This window comes from Oryx dammah, unplaced genomic scaffold (assembly GCF_014754425.2).
Source record: "Oryx dammah isolate SB20612 unplaced genomic scaffold, SCBI_Odam_1.1 HiC_scaffold_23, whole genome shotgun sequence".
Taxonomy (NCBI): Eukaryota; Metazoa; Chordata; class Mammalia; order Artiodactyla; family Bovidae; genus Oryx; species Oryx dammah.
The window spans coordinates 31,993,368-32,007,156 of NW_024070207.1; the positions used below are offsets into that span (position 1 = coordinate 31,993,368).

At 39.0% G+C, this 13,789-nt stretch overlaps 1 protein-coding gene across 14 annotated transcripts in view; it reads left to right on the forward strand.

The window, feature by feature from the left end:
- Nucleotides 1–2,194: 2,194 nt before the first annotated feature.
- Nucleotides 2,195–13,789, forward strand: part of THOC2 (THO complex 2) — a 120,195-nt gene continuing 108,600 nt past the window's right edge. For 9 of the 14 annotated variants that reach the window (XR_005725319.1, XR_005725318.1, XM_040265214.1 and 6 more), the window contains exon 1: nucleotides 2,195–2,323. Coding sequence is in view for 12 of the 14 variants with exons in the window: in XM_040265214.1 (XP_040121148.1) it covers nucleotides 2,253–2,323 (71 nt within the window). In the remaining 2 variants the exon portion in view is untranslated. The remainder of the gene's footprint in view (nucleotides 2,324–13,789) is intronic. The other 5 variants (XM_040265219.1, XM_040265224.1, XM_040265221.1 and 2 more) reach the window with 2 other exon arrangements.

Here is a 13,789-nt window from a genome sequence, read left to right on the forward strand (position 1 = left end):
ATCTAGTGGGTCTAGGCTAGACATTCTACAATGCACAGGATTCCCCCTGCCTTCCCCAAAGAATTATCTGACCCCAAATGTGGATAGTGCCCACTGCTGTAGATTATACAGTGAAGTATACATAAACAACAGAATAGTTCTTCTTGGATCACAGAAGCCATCCTGTAACAATGATTTTAAACTTTTTAGGGAGGATGATGGTACAACGAAGATTCACTATACCATCCTGTTCACTTTAAAAATATTCCTTAGTTTTTGGGAATAATGAAAAATGAAAAGCTCAGAGGGAACTCATATCGCTGAATCTCCTTGAAGTGGCAAAAATTTTTTTTTTCTTTTTTTGGAGATGTCATTGAAACTGAATGGTGTATTTTAGAATTTCAGAATCAGGACAGTAGAAGACTAGATATAGCTGGTGAAAAACAATCATAATAAATAATGTAGCATTTCCCTGAACTTATTCTAAATACAGCCTGTCCCTTGAACAGGTTTTCAATGCAAATGAACCTGGTTCATTTGATAAAACTTGCCAAATATAGACGATATTAGTTCTAAAGTTCATACATTAATACATGTATGGTAGAATTTCTTCATTTCTTATGTCTGTATTTTCTAAATTTTTAAACACTTTTTAAAAAAGACCTCTTTACTTTGAAAAGCTGCACAAATAGAACAGAGAATCTGTTCAGTCCTTTACCCACATTCCTAAAACGTTAATATTTTACATTTGCTTAATCATCCTTCGTTCTTTTCTGAAACATTTTAAAGTTGCAGCACAATGCCCCAATTATCTCTAAATACGTCATATTTTCTTAAGGACTTTCGCATAACCACAAAACGAGTATTAAGTGGACATTTATACAGTATTATTACTTAATCTACAGATATTCGAATCTGGTCAATTGACCCCTTTTTAGCAAAATAATTTTTTTGGCTGGGGATCAGTTCTATTGTTTTCATTAATCTGGAAGAGTTCCTCAGTATGTCTTTGTCTTTAGTGACCTTGATGATTTTGAAGAATGCAAGCCAATAATTTTTTTAGACTGTCCTTAATATGGGCTTGTCTGATGGCCCTTCGTGATTAAATTCAGGTTATGCGAATTTTGGTATGATGAATACTACAAAATTGGTTAGAGTTTTTCTTAGCACCTCATCAGGAGGCATATGATGCCCATTTGTCCAATGTATGGGAATGTTTATTTTTATCAGAATTAGGAGGGTATCTGCCATGTTTTCCGACCGTAAAGTTTCTATTTCACCCTTTGAAATAAGTGTCTCCTCGAGAGCTACTTAGAGATATTGGAATGTAAACAAGTTGTTTCTCTTGTTACTTGCGCCCCCTAGTTTTGCCTAAGGTTTCAGTAATAGCGGTTGATGCAGTGTCAGCGCTGGTGGCTCCGAGTATTGCCTAGGCCGATTGCTCTCTCGCAAGATTATAACCCTCGTAACAGCAATGGCAACCCACTCCAGTACTCTTGCCTGGAAAATCCCATGGGCGGAGGAGCCAGGAAGGCTGCAGTCCATGGGGTCGCTAAGAGTCGGACACGACTGAGCGACTTCACTTTCACTTTTCACTTTCATGCATGGGAGAAGGCAATGGCAACCCACTCCAATGTTCTTGCCTGGAGAATCCCAGGGACGGGGGAGCCTGGTGGGCTGCCGTCTATGGGGTTGCACAGAGTCGGACACGACTGAAGCGACTTAGCAGCAGCCGCAGCAGCAACAGCAAAATGCCTGGTGCAAAGTAATCGGCTGCCTTTTCCCCGAATAATTTCTTTGATCTCAGCTGTTAGCAGGGTGTATTGTAATTGATCTGCTTATATATTTGTCTTCCCCATAGACTGAGCTCGTTGAGGGTAGGAATCATGGCTTATTATTTCTCTATCCCCAGTGTCTAGCACACATTAGGTGCTTTAAAAACACAAGTTTGAATTAGTGGTCTGGAGTAGAGACGAGGAAAGAAGATAAAGGCTACGAGTTGGCCTGGGGATGGCATTTTTTTCTGCTCTAAAGGGAAGTGGGGCCAGGTTTGCAGAGGGCGCGGCCAGCGTAGTCACTCTGCGACGGGACCCATGGGTCCCAGCCACCTGGTTGGTGGCAGAGCCTCGGGCTTCCGCAGGGTGGGGTGGAAAGTGGGGCGGGAAATAAAAAAACCGAACTCGCGGCTCCCGGCATTCCCCGTGGGCGGTGCTCCCCTTTGACCCCTCGCTCGCGTGCTACACATCCGGGCCTCTGCTACTAGTGAGGGGAAGATGGCGGCCGCAACCGTGGTGGTTCCCGTAGAGTGGATAAAGAACTGGGAGAAATCAGGGAGAGCCGAATTGTGAGTGTCCGGGCTGGAGGAGAGCGCTCCGCCGGGCCGGGCTCGGGCGTCAGCAGTGCTCTCACATTTGGCGGGCGGTGGGGGGGGGGGGGGGGAGAGGTGTCCCCTCCCCCATCTGGGTGACGGGTGTGGATGCTTGACTGGGAGTTTCGAACTCGGGAAGGAGAGGTGCTGGTAACTGCCGCCGATCTCCTGCCTTCCCTGGGCTCCTCTTAAAGCCCTGCTGCCCGCCAGAGCTTGTCTTTCTGTAGCCTCTTAGCAGAACTCCCCGTTTTGTCCCTGCAGGTCCCCGCGCTCTCGCTCCGTCTCTTTTTGTCCCCCTCTTCGCTGAGCTCACTTGGCTCCTTTCTCTTTACCGGGCCGCGCCAGGAGGGTTCCGACTTTCCGTCTCTCTCTGTCCCATTTCTTTACTCTGCACCCGTTCGACTCTGCAGTTTGGAGCCCGGCGCCTCCTCTGCCCGAAGTCCGGACCGTCCCGGACTCCCTCCCCTCCTTTCTGTCAGGGCATCGGGAAGGACCCTGCTTGGCACCTCTCGCCCTCCTGGGGAGTGATCTCCCAGACTGTCCCGGCCCCTCGTGGCGCCGCTGTCCATGGGCGAAGTGCAGCAAGCATCGCCGCTCTCTCCAAGATCTACCTGCATTTCTTTGCTCCGTCTTTCCATCTCAGGGCCATTTCGGCTTGGAATCAACTTTTTCGTCATTAAATGTTTCCTAAACCCCATTTTGTCCTGGGACTGCAACTAATTTTGGCAACTCTCCAAGGTTCTCGGGTACCTAGAATAACGTGTTTCCTGTAGTCATAAAACTTGGGTGTTTTTCCTCTTTCTTTCCGTAACACAGAAGACCGTAATCTGCCATAACCCGTGATTTCCTTGCCCCAAATTTCGGCTCTGTCTCGGGGGGAAAATTCGTTTAAGCGGCGGAACAAGCCCCAGATTTTAAAACAAATGACTTACTGCGAATGTCTTTCTCTGGGTAGCTTTATTAGTTAAAGCTCAGCCGGGTATGAGATTAACTCTTCATTAGCTGTTTTCCGCGTGGTTGCGCGACCCCGCCTCCCCTCCCCTCCCTGCACGGTAGTCAGTTTACGGTTGTCTGTGCGAAAAATACGATCTTTAGAACTTCGGTACCGGGACCAAACGCGGGGAACGTGTTGCCGGATCTTGCGCGTGTAATCGCGCCAGCCTACACGACTCGCGCCAGCCTTCATGACCCTCCCCAGCCCCCGTCCGCACTCGCGCTACTTTCCGAAGTCTTAATGTGAGCGCTAGAATTGGATCGCCTGGGTAGGCGGTAGTTTTAGCCACTTAACTAGCCAGGTGACCTTGGGTAAGTTCCTTAGCCACTGTGACCGTTTCCCCTTGAGTAAATTGGGAATAATAAGTACTCAAAGGATTGTTGCGAAGATTAATGCCTGTAAAGCATTTGGCTTATAGTAAGTGCTCAAGTGATAACTACTATTAGAAGTAATATTATTATTGCAGTCTTTAGATATTTCAGCTTCTCTGAACAGCTCTTGCACTTAAAAGTCTGTACTAGTCAGGTTAGCAATTAATTCATCTCTGATTCTTTCATGTAATCTCATGCACTCCAACGAATTGAGTGATCCTTTAAGAGTGGGGACTGTCTCATGTTTCTTTTGGTTCAATCCTCCCGTCCCCGTCCTCTATCCCCCTCCCTCCAGCCGCTCTAGCGTCTGCTTAGGGAGCTTATTGTTTTATGAACTGACAGGGAAGTCTGTTTGATAACCACTCACTTTTAACTGTTAGGAACATTTTGCACATCCTTGTACGTGCTAGTTAACAAGTAGCTGTTAAAGTGCCTTGTGTGCGGGGAAGGCAGGATGAGAAGTTACCAAAGCAAAGCATCATTTTCATCTATATGAGAGTAGGATAACCACCCCATTCCGCCCCCATCCCCAAACGGGTACACCAGTTTATTGTTAACTTTGTTTACTCTTAAAGTCAACTTAGTTATTTGGGGACTGTCATCTTTGTGGATTACTTAGCTTGCTCCTTCCTGCTGTTTTTGACAGTTTTACTGTTATTCCCATCTTAGAGTGAGTGGTATTAGGGCTAGGAGGTAAAATTCTGCTTGGCTTTTGACTGGCAATGGTTGAAGAAAAAGTCATATAGGAGTTTGAAATATCTAGTCAGAATTGGAATTTTGGATTCACTTTATGCATATTTACATGATCCATGCTATCCATCATAATTTCTGTGTTTTTGAAGAGGTGCTTCAAAACTGTTATTCGAATTTAGGTGTATGTAGTTATTGCATGGCTTGTGGAATGTAGTTTGAATTATAGTAGATCCAGATTAGTATATTCAGTTTTATAACTGTTCTGTTACATGAAGAGAGTCGTGAGTCGTGTGACATTAATGAAGTATTTTAAATAGTTGTGTGACATAATGAAATATTTTAAATAGTTGATCTCATCACCATCCAGTACTTAGTCTTCATTTGACCTCTTTTCTCTCTTTGGAAACTTTATTGCATATAGTCTAACTTTGGAGTTTTTTATCTTGCTAACGATAGAGTTAGCGTTTTCATTTTATTGTTAAAAAATGATATTATAAATATATTACAAAAAATCTTTTCCTTTCTCTGGAAACAGCTTCTTAAAATATGAACCAGCAACCAGAAATGTTAAAAAGATAATGTGCTACCAAATTATTAGTGAATCCATTTACATATTTGGCTAAGATTGATCAGTATTTAAATTATATCTTCAGTGGAGTTTTCCTTTTTAATGAGAATAGTTAACAGATGAGCTTTAAGTTGACCAAAAGTCATGATATTTTTCATGAGGTGTAAGTTCATTTCTTGTCTGTTACTTTCTGTAAGTCTGTATTCTGGGAGTTGCATCAAGTTCAGCAGCACAGTGTTAAAGGAACATATGAGCTGTATGGGGCGTATTATAACATTGAGAGGGCAGTTCTTATTTGTGCCTCATGAAAAGCAGCTGTCAGTTAATATGGAAAGTCTTGGCTTTGAAGAGTAAGTTTTGTTAGATAACTAGGGAGAAAAGAAAAACTGTATTTTGCCCATATGAATGGTCCATCACATACCTAGCTAACCTATTTCCAGAGATACTGATTATGTTTTTAATGGTAAATTACAGAACTCTTAAAATGATCTTTTCCAAGAGATAGCAAAAGCACAAAGGACTCTAAAAACATAATTAAGTGTCCTTTGCAGTAACACTTTGATCTACTCTTCAGAGTTTCACATCTTAATGCAAACTCTTTGAAATTCTGTGACATATGCAAGATATGGATTTAATCACTTTAATTTTGGAATTAGAGCTTAACTTTCTTGATTATTTCATATTATCATAGGATTTGCCATGATTAAGCTAATAAACTTGCATATACTGGTAGATCTAGGGGAGAATTTTATTTCTAGTAGACATCTGTAACACAGTGAGCCCAGCATTTCTTTGTGTCACAAGCAACCTTAATGGAGGATTTATATTCCAAGCTCTTAATCTGAAGATGTTAGCCTCATGTCAATACTTATTTCAAAATACTTATATTTGTTGAATATCAAGTATTTGTTTAAATAACTTGATTCTTTTTCTTTAAAAAATTTACATATCAAATAGAAATTTTTGTTGGGCGTTACCTTATTCCTCAGTAGCTCAGCAGTAAAGAATTCATCTGCCAATGCAGGAGATATGGGTTTGATCCTTGGGTTGGGAAGATCTCCTGGAGGAGGAAATGGCAACCCACTCCAGTATTCTTGCCTGGAAAATTCCATGGACAAAGGAGGTTGGTGCGCTACAGTCCATGGGGTGGCAGAGAGTTGGACATGATTGAGCACACACACTCACAGGCAATAATACAGTTTTAAAATTTAATGTCCAAATGTTTTGGTTGCCATTCTTTTCTTCATCTGCTACTGGATGATTGACATATTCCAGAACTTAAGGAAGGGCATTTGGGTGTTCATTAAATGTTGTCTGACCTGAATTTTTTGGAGCAAAGTAGGAGGAGGGAGTTTATAGCAAACAGTCTTAAGAAATTTTTTCTTTTAATATTTGTCTTTTTTTCCCTTCAAAACGTGCTCTAAGTTTATATGAAGCTTTATCTGAAACCATTTCTTCATGTCTTAGTTTTCATTTGCATTTGTTTTCTCATTTTGACCTGTGTGCACAAGTATAAGTCTTGGTCTATTTCCCTGGTAAGAGAAATTCATTCTTCAGAAAATGTAGCAGTATCAGGAGGTTTTTCCGGGCTACTGCTTTCTTTTTTTGTTAGAAAAATTGTTCTTTAACTAACGTAGCATGAGTGCTATTAATGTACTTGTGTGCAGGAACTTCTGTTGTCTTTAACATTTCCTGTTCCTTTTCCTCCTTGTAAGTGCATATTTTCATTTTCTTAAATGCATGTTTTGAGATAAAACTACATGTCCCAATACTCATTTTTTTGGGTTATGTCTCCTGTCAATGATAATAGAGGTAACACTTGCTTAACAAAGTTTAGCCACCTTTTGTTTTGTTTTTAAAAATTAGTTGAAGCACAGATCTACATCAATTTTTTATATGTAGAAGCAGCTTTGAGATGTTGCGTGTAATCCAATAGTTCAGGCTTATGTTGTGTTTCTTTACTGGAAAATAGGATCAAGTAAGATGGAAAGTCAAATACTCATGTTAAAGAGTATTCACAAAATACTTAAGTTCTTGGAAGAACTTAAGACATTTTATTCAGTTTAAGTTTCATATATCTTTGACAGAAAGTAGACTTTGTTCTCAGGGGCCTGACGTCACACCTCCACTGTAGCACCAAACTGTCATAAAAGAGGAAAAAATGGTAAACCCAATTATTTGGAGGTTATTAAGGGACTAAAATAGTCATTTGAATTTTTTCCAAGGCAGAATATTTGATTATTTTTAAAGCCATATTAAAATGGGCAACTGTTGAAGTTTTGTTTTTCTCCTCTTAAGATTTAGGATAGAGTACTAAACTGTACAAGAGGTGCAGTAAGACATGCAGCATTCTGAACAGGATTGTTTCTTTAAGGATATTTCATAATCTTCTATTAGTGGGAGAACTTAGGGGAAAAGCTGGGTCAAATCTACTGATTGGGGGAAAATTCTTAGTGAGTTTTTAGTTTCCTCCAACAACTAGGGAAGAAGTATTTTATACTAGGGAAATAAAAGTTACACAAATAAGTTGCTTTATATAATGTAATAATCCATCAGTGATTCCTTACACAGTTTGAGCGAATCTTTAAGATGCTAATTAATAGTGCATGATGACATTATCATCTGCATCCTAATGAATATGTTTGTAGCTTTTGTGACTGACAAGATGGAATTACATTTCAGTTATTTTTAAAAATTATGTAACAATGACTGTACCATTAGATTAAGTGGGATTTGGTACACTGACATTTGCCCCTCCCCACTGGAAGGATTATAGCAAAAGACATTTGCATGAAGCTTGTTAAAACAAATAGAAAATGAAGCTATTGAAAATGTGAATAAGCAGACAGATTCATTGTAAGAAAGAATATTTGACCTTGCTTTTTAGTAGCCAGGGTACAAAGGGAAAGATGAGTTACTGGATTTCCTTGCATTCTTCTGTCAAAGTTGCAGTATTTCCTGCTACTACATTCTGAAGGCAATTGAACCTATGGGGACAGTGAAAACCACGGAGGGAGGTGATTGTTTCAGTACTTTATGGCAAATACTGAAGCAGCCTTGATGCACTGTCTTACGTGTTTACTCTGAACAAAAAGGAGCTAGGTGTTAGGCATTTTTAGGTTATATTCTCTGATGCTAGTCTGAAGCAGATATTTTTGTATTGCCTAATGTAATGAAGACTGATTTTGTTTCGTATTTGAGATAAGCTTGTTGTAGGTTTAACTTACTTTGAGAAATTAAAAGCTTACCCACTGTCTTGGCACATTGGAAGGCCTATCTGGTTCTCAGGAGAAATAGTTGAAAGTACTTGGAGTCAAACTTAAACTGCCTTATTTTACCGTTTCTAAGGGGCTGTCTGAAAATTTTTGTTCTTTTAATAGGAGTTGATTAAAAACTAACAACTAAATGAGATTTTCAAACTATGCAGATTTAGTAATAGTTGTCTGTTGGCAAGGCATTTTTATTCTTTGGTTTTGAAAATAATTTTCTGAGACCTACAGATGAATTTTTGACCTGGAAAAGTCCATTGAACCTTACCCTGCTTATCCTGATGATGGAGTCGTGAAATAAAAGACACAAGACAGGTGAACTGCAAGGGCATGCATAATCTGCAAAGTAGATAATCCCTCTGTGGATGGTTGTAATGTGGCATCATATTTCACCTTAGATGTGGTATATAAGCACATTCTGTCAGTTTTATAGTTACTTGCTTTATTGACAGGATTGCTAGACTTAAATAAACATATGCATTCATTGGTTCTCCTTTTTTTGAGTTTTGTACAGCTTGTAATAACAATTACTTTATCTAAATTGTGAAATTAAAAAAATATAGAAAAGTGCCTAAAGTTTAAATGTAGAGCTCAAAGAATCACTAAGATGCACACTCATGTAACTCATACCCAGCTCTAGTCAATATAATCCCCCTTCCTTTTTGTACTCTTTCACCTCCCCTGTGATAACTGACATTTATGGCTTTCTCTTGTTTTTATTTACAGTTTTGCTACCAAATAAGTTTGTTCTTTTTGAATTTCATATAAGTGGAATCATAGAGGATGTGTTCTAATTGTTCCTGACTGCTTTTGATCAACATTATGTCTTTAGGATTCATTTGTATTTTGCGAGTATTTGCAGTTCTTTGATTTTCATAGTTATAAGATGCTCCATTGTATAACTATACCATCCTTTATCTATTATGCTACTGATGAACAAGTTTGTTTTGAGTTTTTGGCTGTTGCCAACAGAGCCAATAGAGCCATTCTTATACAGGTATTTTGGTGTACACAGGTGCAGATACACCAACTTTACTAGATACTGCTACACTATTTCAAAATATACTCCCATCAGCAGTGTATGAGAGTTCACCTTCACATCTTGGCTAACATCTAATCTGGTGCTATGTGCTCAGTTGCTCAGTCGTGTCCGATTCTTTGCGACCCCATGGACTGTAGCCCTCTAGGCTCCTCTGTCCATGGGGTTCTCCAGGCACGAATACTGGAGTTGGTAGCCATTGCCTACTCCAGGGGATCTTCCCCACCCAGGGGTCAACCTGCGTCTCCTGCATTGGCAGGCAGATTCTATACCACTGTGCCACCTGGGAAGCCCAACATCTAACACTGTCACACTGGAAATTTTTTGTCAATATATATATCTAATGTTATTTTCTTCAACATTTTCATAGGCATTTTTTCCAATTTTTTTTAGTTGAAGTATAGTTGATTTACATTATTAGTTTCAGGTATACAAAGTAGTAGTTCAGTATTTCTGCCGATTATACTGCATTTACAGATTATTACAAGATAATGGCTACAATTCTCTGTGCTACACAGTATGTCCTTGTTGTTTATTTTATACATGAAAAGTGAAAGTGAAAGTCGCTCAGTTGTGTCCGACTCTTTGTGACCCTGTGGACTGTAACCCACCAGGATCCTCTGTCCATGGAATTCTTTAGGCCAGAATACTGGAGTGGGTAATGAATGGCTCTCTTCTCCAGGGGATCTTCCCAACCCAGGGATTGAACCCAGGTCTCCCGCATTGTAGGTGGATTCTTTTACCATCTGAGCCACCAGGGAAGCCCAGGAATACTGGAGTGGGTAACCTAACCCTTCTCCAGAGGATCTTCCCAACTCAGGAATTGAACCAGGGTCTCCTGCATTGCAGGCAGATTCTTGACCAGCTGAGCTACCAGGGTGGAGGCTATTTTATACTACTATGACTAACAAACTATTTTATACATAGTAGTTTGTTAATCCCGTAGTCCTAAACTGTCTCCTTCCCACCCCTCTCCTTTGGTAACCACAGGTTTGTGTTCTGTATCTGAGTCTGTTTCTGTTTTGCATATGCGTTTGTAGCATAGGCGGCTGTTTTTTTTTTTTTTTTTTTACTTTTTATTTTGTATTAGGGTATAGCCAGTTAACAATGTTGTGATAGTTTCACAACAGTGAAAGTATTCAGCTATACATAACGTATTCATTCTCCCCCGAACTCCCCTCCTATCTAGGGAGCCCTGTAACACTCAGCAGAGTTCCATGTGCTATATAGGCATCTTTTTGTATATTATCGGTCATTTGGATTTTGGTTTATTGTGAAAGATCTCTTTATATCCTTTTTCCATTTTTCGATTGGATTGTTCACATTTCTTTCATTGATTTGTAGTTCTTTCTATAAATTGTAGTTCTTTCAGTGGGTTACACTGTGTGTGGCAAATCTCTTTTGTTATTCTTAGGCTTGTATTTCCACTCTACAGTCGTGACTTTTAATGAGTAGAAGTTCATTTTAATGTAGTTAAATGTATCTGTCTTTTACTTTCTGAGTAGTACTTTTTTGTGTTTACTAGTTTCTCTCCATTCTAAGGTTAATGAACTACCCTATGACTTTTCTGGAAACATTATGTTGCTTTCCCTTTTTAAGTCTTACCTAACTGGAGGTGATTTTTATGTGTGCTGTGAAGTAGGGGGTTGCAATATATTGTTGTGGTGGATGTATATAAAGAAAGTTCAGCCTCACACTTAAATAGTTGGCAAAAGGAAGAGAATTTTAGTAGTCTTTTCAGATAATTATAGATATTTTTTAATATCATGTCAAAATTTGTCAAATGGTAGTTTCTTAATGGTTTGTTACAATGCCAAACCTAAAATCATATTTGTACTCCTTGAATGTTGTTAAATTGAAATCCAGTTGTCTCTCTTTTACTTGGAATCTGTTTTACCCATGTATTATTTTGCAGAATCCTGCATTGGTCAGTTGGAAAATACTGGTTCACCCAATGATGCAGCACTTCCAAATATGACACAATGCATTGTATAATATAAAAAACCACATTCTTCAGTATCTTCACTGAACTAATCAGGAAAGTTTTTATGAATTGTGAACTAGCCAAGTCCATGGTGCCAGATTAAAGTTTTCCAAAATTCTAATTTTTGTTTGAAACCTTACCTTTTATCATTGGCAACAGACACTCTCAGCTTTTTTCCTTGAAGTGACTGGCTCACTTGGTTCATTTTTGAGAAAATTCAGGCCAAAGACCCAAATCTGAATAACCATAGTTTGTCAGTTCTTTCAAGTAAAAAGGGCTTCTCTTGTGGTTCAGCTGGTAAAGAATCCACCTGCAATGCATGAGACCTGGGTTTGATACCTGGGTTGGGAAGATCCCCTGGAGAAAGGAAAGGCTACCACTCCAGTATTCTGGCCTGGAGAATTCCATGGGCTGTATAGTCCATGGGGTTGCAAGGAGCTGGGCACTTTCAAGCAGCTTTCACTTTCAAGTAAAAATGGTGTTCTGTGAAAAAGCAGCTAGTTCAGCTCACAATTCAAACAATTGCATAAGTGATTTTCCTGGAGACAACCATGGTATTTTGGTGTGTGACAAAAATGTTTTATGTATACTTTCCAATTTGTCACATAGAATATTAAAAATATGTATTCTAAAAAAAACATGTTCTCAGGGCTAGGATTTAATAAAATTCATTAAGGACATTTTCTTTATTGTACATACAAACATATAACAGATAAATCTTAACACATTTTTAAGTAAACAGTTCAGTATTGTTAACGATAAGCACAATGTACAACACATCTTTAGATCTTTTTAATCTTGGATGGCTGACATTTATACACATTGAACAGCAGGTTCCTGTTTCTCTATCCTTCTAGCCCCTGGCAACCACTGAAATTCTACTTTTTGCTTCTGTGAGCTTGATTACTTTAGATAACTCATATAAGTGGAGTCATGTAGTATTTATCCTTCTGTGACTATTTTGTTTCGCATACTATCTTCATGGCTCATCCATGTTGTTGTATATGACAGGATTTATTATTGAATAACATTCCATTGTATATTCATGAGGTTTTCTTTATGTACTCATCTGTTGATGGACATTTAGGTTTTTTCCTGCCTCTTGGCTATTGTGAATAATGCTGCAATAAATATGAGACTGCAGATACCTCTTTGATGTCCTGATTTCAACTTTTATGAGTAAATACCTAGAAGTGGGATTGCTGGGTTGTATGGTAGTTCTATTTTTACTTGCTTGAGGGACCCCCATACTATTTACCATTTTACATTCCCACGAACAGTGCACAAGGTTTGCAGTTTCTTCATATCCTTCCTAATACTTATTTTCTGTTATTTTTTAAAAAGGGGTGTTTTAGGTTCACAGAAAAGTTGAGAAAAAGATACATAAATTTCCCATTTACCCCCTGTCCCCACACATGCATAACCTCCCACCAGAATGGTACATTAGTTATAATTGATGAATCTGCACTGACACATCATAATTGCCCCCAATTCATAGTTTACCTTTGTTTTCACTCTTGGTGTTGCACCTTTCATGGGTTTAGACCATAGTGACATGTATCCATCATTATAGTATCAGAGTATTTTCACTACCCTAAAAATCCTCTATGCCCTGCCTATTCATCTCTCTTCCCAGCCCCTGATAACCACTGAACTTTTTACTGTCTCCATAGTTTTGCCTTTTCCAGAATGACATATAGTTAGAAACACACTGTAGAGTTTTCAGATTGACTTTGTTGACTTATTAATGTTCACTTAAGGTTTCTCCATGTCCATGTCTTTTCATAGCTTCATTGCTTTATAGCTTATTTCTGTATGGTGCTGAATAATATTCCATTGTGTAAATGTACCAGTTTATTTATCCATTCACCTATCGAAGGACATCCTGGTTGCTTCCAAGCTTTGGTAGTTATGAATGAAGGTGCTATAAACATCCTTGTGCAGGTTTTTGTGTAGACATAAGTTTCATCTCCTTTGGGTAAATATCAAGGAGTGAGAGGGTTGGATTGTAAGGTAAGAGTATGTTTACTCTTGTAAGAAACCACTAAACTGTTCCAGTGTGGCTGTACCATTTTTCCTTCCCACTGAAGATGATTGAGTGTTATGTCGCACCACACCCTCACCAGCATTTGGTGTTAGCAGTGTTCCAGATTGTGGCCATTCTAATAAGTGTGTAGTGGTATCTCATTGCTTTAGTTTCCGTGTCCGTGATGATGTATGATGTGGAACATCTTTTCATATGCTCATTTGCCATCTGTATATCTTTTGATGAGATGTCAGTTAAGGTCTTTGCTCATGTTTAAATTGGTTGTTTGTTTTCTTATTGTTGAATTTTAAGAGTTATTTGTATATTTTGGATAATAGTCCTTTATCAGATGTCATTTGTTTGCTTGCAGTTTTTTGATAATGACCACTTTTACAAGTGTGAGGTGATGGCTCATTTTGTTTTTGATTTGCATTTCTCTGATAATAAGTGATGTTGAGCATCTTTTCATAACCTATTGGCCATTTTGTCTGTCCTTTT